This window comes from Schistosoma mansoni (genome assembly GCF_000237925.1).
Source record: "Schistosoma mansoni, WGS project CABG00000000 data, supercontig 0037, strain Puerto Rico, whole genome shotgun sequence".
NCBI lineage: Eukaryota > Metazoa > Platyhelminthes > Trematoda > Strigeidida > Schistosomatidae > Schistosoma > Schistosoma mansoni.
In genome coordinates this window covers 848,684-862,512 of record NW_017386026.1, presented here as the reverse complement: position 1 = coordinate 862,512, position 13,829 = coordinate 848,684, and the positions used below count along the sequence as shown (strand labels likewise).

Here is a 13,829-nt window from a genome sequence, read left to right as displayed (position 1 = left end):
AAAGGTACTTGGTTCGAGTCCCAGAGTGAACATCAACTCTGAGATGCAGGTACATCCAACTGACGCGTCCCAAATAGGACGAAAGCGCGATCGCTGGATTCCAACTGCTAGCCCACTGGCTCCCATCTTGCTTACAATGCTTGTTAATTAAGGCTATATCGAGGCAATACACACAGTATGTACATATGCCAATTAGAGACTGACCAGTTGCAGCCCTAAAAATATCGATGGGAAGATTCAAACAAACAATACTAAATGAATTTATTTCTAAATAGTTTTAATAACTTAAATATATTGAATTTTAGAGCAATGTTAAATAGATCACTATATTTTAACTAGGTTACATCAGTACAATTATGGAACGCTACTAAATAATACTAATTATAGCTAACTCCACCTGGAGTCCTTCTACATTTACTACCGATTCCATACCAGGATAGAGAAATTATATCGAACATGAGATTAGCAACCCCAGCACATAAAAAAGAACCTTGCTAGAAATAACGTTAACTAATCACACCTAACTTTCATATTAATATGAATTATATAACTTACGAATGTTTGTTCAATGAATAATGACCAGTCTCATATTGTATGGTCTTATAGTCCCGTTAAGTGCTCTGGCGCGAGATTGATAGGTCGTGGGTTCGAATCTCTCTCGTGAGTGTGGGATCGTGGATGCGCACTGCTGGGGAGTCCCATAATAGAACGAGACGGCCGTCCAGTGCTTCCAGGTTTTCCATGGTGATCTAGCTTCAATTGACTCATGATTTCAACTATGAAAATACTAAAATCTCCACAAAACCCCTTCTCTTACATTTGAAATATTGGATTACAGTTTAAACTTGTGTTAATTTAATGTTAGTTATTTAATTATATTGTAGAGGTGATTCACAGTAAGCTACAATATGATAGAAATTCAATTGTCGACCAATCAGGACATCACATAAAATATATATTTATTATTATCTGTCTACCCAATGCTTAATTTATTTGGAACTATCAAGTCTAACATTGACATGGTTACCTACATTCTATCGTATATTTTTAACAAAATTTAATATTTATTAAAAACTAACCAGAATTATTACAAGGGAATAATCCATAAATAAAAATATTCAAATTCATTTGTTGACATTAATTATAGTTTATAAAGTAAATAATTTAGTTTTACAAATAATCAATAATCTAATATCATTGGATCAAACAGTTCACCAACATAACTAAATTCTGAGTAAAAATGTGCACAGATACAAGCACATCTATTTAATAGAATTAAATAAGAAAGCATTGAACACTTGATAACGTGACCCTATATGAACTGTGAAATATAACTAGTAAACGAACAACTTCACACACACACACCTACATAATTGCAAACGTAGAAGTATGATTTATATAGTGATTTCATATATTCAGTCATTACGCTATGATTATATAAGATGATAAAATTAGCAAGCTCAGCAAAGAGCCAACTAAGTACAGTGTAACTTTAGGTAGAATTGAACTACTAGGTGGACTATTAAAATAGTACATACTAGAAATGTACTAAGTTAGAAAGTGATCGCCTAATTGAATAACCTTCAAAGTGCTCGCTTGGGCTACTTGTACAGTTAAGTTAAATCTAAAAATAATCATCACAAAAGTCCTATATTAGATTCTATGAAGGTTGATCAATCCTTACTTTTAAAAGTCATGAAGTAAAGCAAAACATTTTTATATTTCCTTCTTATTTCTAATAGTTTCTTAATTCAGATAAATCAGAGAACAAAACTGTTTTCCATTCTCAGAAAATTATTAGATTAGGGAATTCTGCTTGATTTGATTTGGCAGTACATGCCAATCCGTTAGATTGAGAGTAATTGTTTCGGTACTGTTTTTCATTTACAAGTTGATTACTTGAAAAATTAACTGCTAACCAATCGCATATTTTTTATTCGGTTTCATAAATTATAATACTTTCTTTAAACAATAGATCCAGAGTACCTCCCCATGTTTCGTTCAATCTTCCTTTTTTTTAACAGTAAAATCCTAAATGTTACATAAAATATTTACTATGTATTCAGAAATTAATTTCTTATCAACACTCTTTGAGTAGTCATTTAGTTGTGAAAATTTGTTATGACAAAATTTATGGTGGTTTTGTTCACCGAGCTTGAGCATATTAGGATAACTTTTAGTCATATAATCATTTCCTAAAGAACACTGAGTTCACAATGTTTTATTTGACAAAAACATCTGATCTATTGTGAATTATCACTGTTCTTCTGATATGATAATTAGAAATATTAATTCGCTTACCGACCTAAAGTTCTAGAGATATGTTGTTTCGGAAAATTGATCACAGCACAAAAGTTTTATATCTGAAGGTTTTTTGTGAAGATTTCAGTATTTTCATAATTGAAATCATGAGTAAATTGAAGCTAGATCACCATGGAATACCTAGAAGCACTGAACGGCCGTTTTGCCCTATTATGTGACTCCTCAGCAGTGCGCATCCACGATCCCACACTCACGAGCGAGATTCGAACCCACGACCTATCAATCTCGGGCCAGAGCACTTAATCTCTAGACCACTGAGCTGGCCAGCATCCAACGGTGTTAATGTCTAACTTCAACCAATCCACGAAGTTTGGCAACCGTTCACCGATTGTTTTCAGTGAGTTGATATCTCTACAACAGACTTGGTTGAACTCCACTGGTCACTGCTTCCCACTAGAACTCCAGGACATGTATCTTGAAGTCAGTCACTAGTAAGCATATTATTATAACCAGAAGGAGTTTTTGTGGAGATTTCAATATTTTCATAGTTGAAATCATGAGTCGATTGAAGCTAGACCACCATGGAAAACCTGGAAGCACTGGACGGCCGTTTCGTCCTATTATGGAACTCCTCAACAGTGCGCATCCACTTTTTTGTTGTATAACTATTACATATGTATTGGATACAAAATTTTGGCTTTGGCATTTAATATTTATAAAAATCTCAGACATTGTAAATCTGCTAAGTTAAATATTAATGCTATATTATTTATCGATGTTTACTCATTCAATTATTCCTTTATATACTCATATTCGTCATGATGCTACTTTTCATAGTATTATAATTTTTTGATGAAATTATCGTCGCTCATTCAACATCGAAAATTAACCGTTTTGATGGATGATTACACTAAAGGCTTTGATAAAGTCAGTTTAAGCTGTAAAATGTTTTCGAATATCTTTCCCTGACTTCAACTTGATGATATAAATAAAATGAATTTCATAGTTTATGTAATGAGGTTAGCTTAGATAATGATTGGAAATAGTAATTCACTGAACAGATGTTTCATCCTGGCGTAGGGCTCCTCAACAGCACACGTCTATGGCTTCACCATGGATCAAAACCGCGACCTTTAGATTTTCAAGCGAACATTTAACTTTTAAACCACTAAGCCCCCATCCAATATTTTACATGTTTACCTTTCATCCATTCACAACGTACGGTTTCATTTCATTTATATTAATATTTGATAGAACTTGCAAACTTTCCAACGTTAATTCAACCTACCTTCATAGTTCATCTTCATTTTAAATTATGACATTATTTCGACGATAATTAATATAATAATTTTTAGACCAATCAAAATTGTCATGAAAACTTACCCAACTCAAAATTCAATAATAATAATAATGTTCTTTTAAAACAAAAGCCATAAAATTTAAGCGGGAATAATACAAAAGAAGAATAAGTATCCTTAAGGGATATTTTTTTGTTTTTTTTTTCCACAATAGAATTTTCTCAAATGTTTTGTTGGTCAAACTATTAATCCTAGTACTTCCTCAATAAGGAACAGTTCATGTCATAATAGTTAAAGAAACACTCACCTTTAGTAAAGTACTTCGGAAGTGTACATAGTTTAGTAGTGAAAAAAAGTTTAATTTTTGTTAAATGTATTTACAAATGAGGAAGTACTTGTAAACTAACATATATTGTAATAAGTAATAAAAATATATGAGTAGTGGTGAAAATAGTGTACTCATTTTCAATTTTATTAGAATTCAACTAGTTCGAAGATCATTTCGACAAGACTATCTAAAGAAGATTAGACTTCAATTAAGATTAGATTTCAATAAAGAAATAACTCATAAAAATTTATAGATAATGATCGGTTATCACATAACCACTTTGTGTTATCTATAAAGGCCAGTAACTTCCAGTCATTGATATTCAGGACTGTAATTGTTCAGTTTCTGTTGGTATATATGCCTGATGGGAATTAAGCCTAGTGGTTAATTCATAAGGTCACTAACTGGTGAGCTAAAGGCAATTAATCGTTTTCTGATTAACTTTAATGTCTTATGCTTCATATATTTGCGATATTTTAAGTGGGAAATGATGTTTTGGGCTTTTACTTGTCAACAAGACGTATTTATAATCTCAAAAGAATTAATACTTTGTTTAAGATCAGAACTCTCGTCACCCAGCTCCACAATATGAGAAATCACCATTCAGTCACTTAAGATCCAAGTTAGACCACGAAGTAGGACAACAAATCCCTAAAGAATTCAGATACGTCTTGCTGACAAATGTGAGTTTCTGCACGACTTAGGTCTTGGGCTTCTTATCGACCACCTCCGACCAATTAATATCAAAACATAATACACTTGATGTCAAGGCACTTGGACTAGAAGTCACATTCAAAACTGACCTATATAATTCTATCGAAATTAAAAACTAGATGAACTTGACACTGGTTACCAAACAATAAATAGTCAGAAGGGGTTTTGTGGAGATTTAGTATTTTCATAGTTGAAATTATGAGTCAATTGAAGCTAGATCACCATGGAAAACCTAAAAGCACTGGACGACCAACTCGTCCTATTATGGGACTCCTCAGCAGTGCACATCCACGATCCCGCACTCGCGAGATTCGAACCCACGACCAACCAGTCTCGCGCCGGAGCACTTAATCTCTAGACCACTGAGCTGGCCAGCATCCAACGGTGTTATTGTCTAACTTCAACTGATCCACGATGTCTGAGCAACCGCTCACCAATTGTCTTCAGTGAGTTCCTATTTCACAACAGACGTGGTTGAACTCCACTGGTCACTGCTTCTCACTAGAACTCCAGGACATGTATCTTGAAGTCAGTCACTAGTGAGCATATGATTATTATTACTATCAGAAAGGGTTTTGTGGAGATTTAGTATTTTCATAGTTGAAATCTTGAGTCAATTGAAGCTAGACCACCATCGAAAACCTGAAAGCACTAGACATTAACACCGTTGGATGCCGACTCAGTGGTCTAGAGGTTAAGTGCTCTGGCGCGAGATTGGTTGGTCCTGGGTTCGACTCTCGCGATGCAGGTTCGTGGATGCGCACTGCTGAGGAGTCCCATAATAGGACGAGTTGGCCGTCCAGTGCTTTTAGGTTTTCCATGGTGGTCTAGCTTGAATTGACTCATAATTTCAACTATGAAAATACTAAATCTCCACAAAACCCCTTCTGAACAATAATAGTGTCAATCCAAATGATAAAAATTTTGAATTTATCATATTTTCTAAAAGTTCATTTTATATTTATAATTTAATTAAATTCAGAAAAAGTTAACTTTCGATTAATTATTGAATTGACTTCTGATGAAAAACGGAAATCTCTCAATCAATTCGTGAAATATTAGTAAACCTTTATATGGACAAAATTCATTCAATAAAGCACATCTTGACAAGTAGATCTAGCGCTTCAGTGAAAAATTTGAAAACAAGAAGTACAATACATGATGATGGTTATGGATCACGGATTAAATGTCGTAGTGATTAGTAGTGTAGTGATTTTGATAAATCCACAACGCACACTACTCTAGCAATATGTTAAAACTATGAGACATTTGGCGTGACTGACTTCTGAGTATATTTTAATAGATGGAAACTAAGGTCAAGTAACTACATTATCACAAATGAATTATATTCCGAAAGGAATAAGATTGATAAGTCTTAAACAGATTTATGACCTAAATTTATGTGCTTACTGAATAAATCATATACACCACCAAAATTATTAACTAAAAGATTAAAATTCATTTCAGCGATCCTCAAATCAGTCATAAAATGCTTGTGATGTTTTTTCAAGAGAATAATGACTTCCGAAATGACAACAAAATGTCTTCCTCAAAATAACTTAGTTTGCTGGATTTTCGATGGATGCAATGATAGCCAAGTACTCCATGAAGATTGTTCCTCAAACGAAAATCAACAACAAGCTTTTTTAAACCTTATGACTGTCTAGAAAGATGACACAATTCCTGCGAGTAAATGGGACATAAAATGATTGGCATCTACATGTTGTCAAATTTCATACACTTAATGATATGTTTCTGAGTCTGTCAAACAAACAAGTATTTGAACAAAATAATAATTCTACTTTAGTCAAAATTTTAAAATGATCAGTGTGCATCGTTTGTAAAATGTAAAATGATATCATGAATGAATGAATGTTAGACCAAAATTAAAAACCTGAGAGCACTGGACAGCCGCTTCGTCCTAGTATGGGGCTCCATAACAGTGTTCATCCACGATACGGTCCCGCACAGGGGACTCGAACCCAAGACCTTCAGTCTCACGGGCAAATGGCTGTTCAGTGCTTCCAAGTTTTCAATGGTGTTCTAACATTCAACCATTCATGGTATCAATTGAAACTCAACAATCTCCACAACCCTATACTGATAACTATAAAATGTTTGAAAATTTTGCAACGTTTTGAAAATAATTTGTGATGCACGCAGATTTTTTTTACACTCTGGTAAAGAAAATAGACATTATGGAATCAAATATTGATTTCTTAACTAACTTAGAAACAGAATACGTTGATAATAGAGACTATACAGCGAGCAAAATCAGCAGATAAAACAGTTACGTTGCCCCTAACAATTCTTTACAAAGTTTATGTCAATATAATTAACGTCTACTAGGAATTTTGTAAATTTGATATATCAGACAGCAATAAAGTACGGATTAGGAAGATCACATGTTCAATCGTGTAATGCAAATATGTTTCGATTTTTTAATGAATCCATATGAGAAGAAAAGGGAAATTTGAATACTTTCTGGCTTTAGTTAGTTTCCCTAGGTTCAGTTCAACTCATAAAGAAATCTACCTGTCATCGTTAAGAGTAGCCAATCTGTTGTTGCAAATTACCGTAAATATTATGAGGAATTAACATTGAACTGTCATCAAAAAGACTACGAACATTTAATCACAGGTTGGCTTTTTGAGAAGCATTTGATTAAATTTCTAAAACATAATTACGTAGTTTTATGATATTCGGTTAACCTTCAAACACCTAACATTAGGACCTAGTGAACGCTATACTGAGTAAATAAGAGTAGTAGCCAAAATATAACTTGACGATATGATTCGATCAGCCCTAAGGACTAGACAAACACGATATTGGGTATTACTCAGCAACCAACCAATGTAAATATCATCGAATTAGCATTAAAACTGGTCAAGATCTAGCATTTAAATTTTCCCGAATGCATTTAGCAAAACCAACATTATATAATCTTGATTATTATAATTACTCATAGTTGATTTGACTGGTTGCATACATTTGGCGGCCTGTTCAAACATCTGGGCTACCTGTTCCTGTCATCTAGATATTTCAAGAAGCTATCTAATTTTGTTTGTTCTAATACATCATTATGCCTATTAATCGCACAACCTATTCAGGTGCGTTTCTGAAAGGTGTAAGACCTTTCGCTGTAAAGGTTATAGAAGGCCTAATTAGAGATATCGTGTTTGCTGGCAATATGCAGAGAGAAGAATGTACATTATTCAGATGTCGATTGACTGGGCTGCTAACTTTCAACCGGCGATCACTCAATATTTATCGTCAGGAAGGACGAAGAAGTAAGAAACGGAAACTTGTTGAAGTACTTTGTGCTGAGAATTCCATATTGTACCAAAAATATAATATTGAGTAAAGCTAATAATAATAAATAAATAAATTTTGTTTTTCTTCAGCATCTTATCAAAGCTAATCAATAATATATAGTCATCATGAATCGAGATCTAACATCTAATCTCAAAAACAGTCAAATCAGACACCCAAGCTTTTATTCTAAACAGTTTTGATTTATGTATCAGAAAGTGCTTGAGTTTCAAGGATGTTTGAAAGAGAGAGTAAGGTTGAACGTTCTACATCAGTCGACAGTCAAATGAATATCAAGACATGACGACTTCAACTTACGTATAACTAGTCATAAGTCTAATTTAATAATGTTTATAAAAAAATTAATTCATTCTCAACCTCTGAAAGCTTGAATCGTTGATACCCGATAAAATTGTATCACCTCAAACACCTCGATTGAGTTTTACAATATACTAACTAACTTCCTTAACAACATGAAAGTAAATCGAGCCCACTGATAACTCTTTTGCTATCATGAACCCCTAAAACTGAGGGATTATGTTATAATGCTAGTTGCTGAATTGTTAAATAGTAAACAGGATTGACTGTTTCAAACTTTAACTTTTATTAACATAACGACTATCAGCGCTTTATGAGACCATGTGACAACAAATTCAAGTAAAAAAATGTCTAATTACACTTATCATTTCTAAGACCTTGAATTTTTAGTACATATCTTAGTTGTTGGTGTTTGGTAAAAACTTGAAAATTTGCTGGATATTTTTCATTTTAACTTCTTAATGAAGATTCAGAAAGAATACTTCAAAGAGAGAAACCCCTGCAAATCTGAGAATTCACTGCTTAATATATGTAAGTGGTTTGTGGGTATGATTGCTTGACAACTCAATTATCTCAAATCTTGCTTGTTACTTTTGAAGTATTCACAGCTAATAGCTAATCTACCGTTCATATACATCGAGATAAATCAGTAGTTTATGGAGAGTGTAACTAATTGGTACAAATATTTCCTGTGACGTTATGCATATAGTTTAAATAATCGCATAAATTACTTGTGAAGTCGGACTGATGTTCTACCTATCATCACTGTCTGAGCATATACGGAAAAACTACTAGTAAAAACAAAACAAACTATCTACAAACCATGGCTGTTTGATGCACGTCACGATTTCTACGTCAAGTAGACGGAATCAAACACCTCAGCAGAAACATGCCATCTCAAAAAAATTGGAAGCATATTTTATTAATATAGATTTGCTCACAGATATCTGACTCTGAACTCATTATTATGAATAAAGGAATATGATCTAATAGTTAAGAATCTTATGACGTTACTTTTATTTCTAACTAATGCGTAAGCACCTAGAATACTAGACATTTAGAATAATTTGAGAACTCGCTTGTAGCGTATTTCGTCGGGAGGAATTTATAACCTGTTGAAAAAATGTTGAAGAACAGAAACCCGGTTGTGGAATAATCTCTGAAATTTCATTTGCAGAAAATTAACTGGATGATGTCTATGGTACTTTTCATAAAGATCGTCTGTATTAATTTGATACCAAGATTTTAGTAGTTTACGAATAAATTGTTTATCTTACTCTCAGAAAAGCGAACTGAGAGTATGAAATGACTTCATAAATAGATTTTTGATGAATCAATATTGGTCTAAGGACTTCTAAAACGAGCAATCAAAGAATAACTTTCTACATAGCAGCTGAAAGCCAGTACTTACATCATAACTACAAGGATGACTACCGATGTTAGAGTTTTGAATCCATAATTTCATAATAGGCCGAAAATTCCTGTATCTATGTGGTGTTTGAACGAGCCAATAATTTGTATTGATGACCGCTTGATTTTGAATTCCAAATACAGTATATTAGTTTGTACGCATCTAATACTTTTTGATTAAATTGCGTTATTGCTGGGATTACTAGCTTATACTATAATTCAAGTACTCTTAAATATCACATTGGCGTCGCGATGGAGCCTGTGATGGGACGGTTGGACATACATTCAGATTTTAATGCTTTTGAGGACTACATGGAGAGGTTCGAAATCTGGGCTATGACCAAGGAAGATATTGAGGATTTCACTATTGTGGCCCATTTCCTTACGTTCATCGGAAAAGAAGCATACAGCTTGATAAATACTTTGGTATTTCCAGACAAACCGATTTCACTCCCTTATGCAACTCTCAAGCAACTACTGCTGGACCATGTGAAGTATACATATTTCGAATGCGGTAATGGAGAAAAATTAAATGAAATGACTCATCAGAACATCAGGAATTCCACTACTTTACTACGCTGTCGCAGTCCAATATGTAATCAAGGTTATTCAGATAACAATTCATTGAGTTGTGAAACAGTTCATGAAGATGAGCACAAGTTTGGCAAAAGCTTGTTCTGTTGCAAGTTTCACCCATGCAATTCATGTGTATTTATTAATTCCAAATGCTTTAAATGTGGTAAGACGACACATATTCAGTCAGTTGGTAATACCATGGTTCATTTCGCTGAAACTAATACTAGAACTTGTGACTGTGATTCTACTAAGTTGGATGTTCCTAATGATCACTTATCTTTATCCAAGACTTCTAGAAGCGGTATAGAGTCACATAGCAATCTAGAGTTGAATGAAACCCAGAATCATTGTGAGACAAAAGTTTCCAATCAACCAACTTCTTATCATATTTCTCGTGTTATTGTACCAGATGTGGTTTGTCATAATTATTTACATATTTCTGATAAAATGAGTCATAATAATTTCGACGAAAAAACGTCAGATGGCATTCGAATACTGTATTTTCCCTACAAAATCTCAAAAATACACATAATTCCTAACTTTCACCCATTTTTAACACTTTCCGTTTCTACATTACTTCATTCATTCAACGTCATACTGTGGCTTGTTTTCTTCAACTTCATGAATTTCAATAGCTTAGAAACTGGACTAATAAAAGAGAATGAGTCTAAATAGTCATACCCTAATTGTTTTATCACGAATGACAAAACTCCACTGGTCAGGAACACTATCCGCCCTGCTTCTCTTCCTTCGCTTCTCTCTCATTTTCAGAACCCTCATGGTATACTACCGGAAACATTCATGGAACATACTTTTTTGTCCTGCACCACCACTTATACCTCCGGAATTTATCTGGGATCACTTTTGAGAAGCACAAACTAGCGCGTTCAAATTGGTGTCTTCGATTGATCTCTCTGGACTTCAATGCTATCGATCTTGCCCGTAAACTGACATGCCTCATGAAACATATTGTTATTTAAGAATAAATGATTATCATTATTATTAAACGACAGTCAAGTCTAGTGTTGGAAAGTGTTCCAATACCGCATTTGTGATGCTTTGACTGGCATACACAAGCCATTTATGCCAACAGTGTACAAGAAGAAAGTTTTGTAATGTCTTCATTTATTATCTGATCCAGGAATCTGTGCTACATAAATACTGATCTCGGAAAGATTTGTTTGGTCAAAAATAAACTCAATTATAAATTAGTGGACCTAAAACCGTTTACAATGCAGGCACAACGAAGTTCACAGACATAGAATTACAAAACCGTCAACATTCAGTCTACCTAACCATCATTTCCAACATGTTCGTGTTGGTCTGCGATTTTAGCCAGTTGGGATAAACAACACGAAAATGGTGATTATACCTCACAGTCGTTGCTCATCAGAACCAGTGACTTATGATAACTTTTATTTATTGGTTGAGAGTCGACCGCAAACATCATGGTAATATCAAAACATTATAGCTGATGTACTCTACCACTTTCTTATTTTGTGTAGACATTATTTTTCTTATTATTTTATTTTGGATGTTGAAAAACTTCATTTGTAAAAGATAACTCCAACTGTTCTGTTCCAATCTAAAAAATGACCCATTCACCACTAGTCTGGTTTCTTCTATCGACAGGATGAGAGGTACCCACCGGCATGAAAGGCTAAGCATTTTAGTGTAAATACTTTATTGTCTAAGTTCATTGCCATTGTGATACTACAATACCTAAGCAGTAACACAGATTTATGTCAACTCACCCCTATGCATGGTTCTGGTACGTTTGTTACAGAAACAACCAAAGTATTGGATTGACTAATAATTGTTTTATTGATTATCCCTAGTTCTACTTTGTTGTGGATGTGTTGAATTTTGGTCTACTTCGTTATTAGTACTGCTCTAATAAGAGACCTAGTCGTGAAAGTCATATCATCGCCTACACTGGCTCGTTGCATGGTAATAATCACCAATAAATGACGAAGAACACGTTTGGGCTGGAGAGAGAACAATATATTTAATATGAATAAAAGTTACACCGGAATGACCACGCCTACTAGACTGAGCCATGCCACCCGATTTATTGAATTAATTTCACTCGCCTTCTTCATCGTTGGGTTTTTCTACGCTTTAAAAATTGAATATCTATTTTCCCAGTTCATCCGTGTTCAGCTTCGAGGATTATGAGGATAGGGACCAATGCCGCTACAGATGTATTCGTTTTGCCCAATCTTCGAATTTTTCGTATACAACTTTTAGGAGTAACAGTGTTGTGAATGGACTTTCTGTTCTCTGATCATTCGCCTCCGGTATGATTTTTTTTCTCTGAGACAACCCGAATCATACGACTGCATATGGGGCGAGAAATATCGTTCACTAGGATAAACTTGACTATTTGATACCAAAATGTCCGAAACATAGTTCTGATTTTCACTTAGACTGTGGTTTGAATGGCAAATAGACTTCGAAACCTCATTCTTACCAGACAAACCGCCGAGAATCGATTCATATGAGATTTTATCAGTGGACTGGGGAGATTCACTAGGTCGAATTGATGATTCTGCCATACGATTGGGAGCCGATTCAACTTTGGAGAAGAGTATATCTCTAGACAATACTTCAGAAACATGTTAACCAGAAGTCAAAGGGATAGATAAAATAGCGTCGCTGTTAAACAATCAGTCTGTTAAGTCTGGGATGAAACTCTCCGATGATGAGTAAGTTTGACGTAGTAATGGGCTCGGAAAGGAACACAAAGGGATGTGATCAAGGAGACTCAGTGTATTTTTAGAAGATATGGAGCGGAAATGTAACCTGTATTTTCGATCTACAAACCTAATATCACTAGTAAGTAAAAGTTTCCCTTTCAGTGGACAAATCCGCGATCATACCGGGATACATTCATCATACAACCTATCCAAAAAGTAAAGGAAAGTTTTTGAGGCAACTTCTGATAACAGCTTCTGATGAAACTGTTTGTTACGTTTAGATGTAGGAGAATTAACAGTCACTTTAGAATTGAGGGAGATTTCAGCTAAATGTTTTCTTAGCTCATCCAATATCAGCGAGGTTATCCGTGGATTTTTTGTTTCTTCTTTCATATCCATGATTTCTACTTCTTCATCAAAACTTCCGTCAAGTGATTAGTCCACCTATAGTATTCGGATCGTAGTTCTTACATGGCATTGAGAAACAGATGCAGTCCCAAAGTCGGCAAAGATAGGGAGTATTTTCAGGCCAAGCTAGTAGCTAAAATAAAAGCTGACCACAATTTTATCTATCGATTCATGGCCGGGAGAAAGACTACAAACCAGGGGATCTTTGTCGTCAAATGTCCAATTGACAGAGGTCTTACTCACTTAGATATGGAATGGACCTCTAATGCCAATTTCATAAACCAACCAAATCAGCAGACTGCATGTGCTCAACATCTCTCCACTATACTGACATTTGAGGGTCTGGGAGGCATCCAACTAACTCCTAACTTAGAATTAAAGAGACTAAAATCCCTTCTCCTAGGAAAGTCACCAGGATGTGATAACATTTGCCCTGTAATCCTTCAATAGTGCGTAGAAGACATCAGCATACCAGTATTGGGCCAACTCAGGCACTAACTAGAT

The 13,829-nt window shown here is 34.5% G+C and overlaps 1 protein-coding gene across 1 annotated transcript; it reads left to right on the top strand.

The window, feature by feature from the left end:
- Positions 1–13,496: 13,496 nt before the first annotated feature.
- Positions 13,497–13,775, top strand: Smp_167420 (hypothetical protein; the record flags this gene model as incomplete). The annotated part of the gene is made up of 1 exon (XM_018790742.1): positions 13,497–13,775. The coding sequence occupies one exon, from the start codon at positions 13,497–13,499 to the stop codon at positions 13,773–13,775; it is 279 nt and encodes a 92-aa protein (XP_018645983.1).
- Between the last annotated feature and the right edge of the window lie 54 nt (positions 13,776–13,829).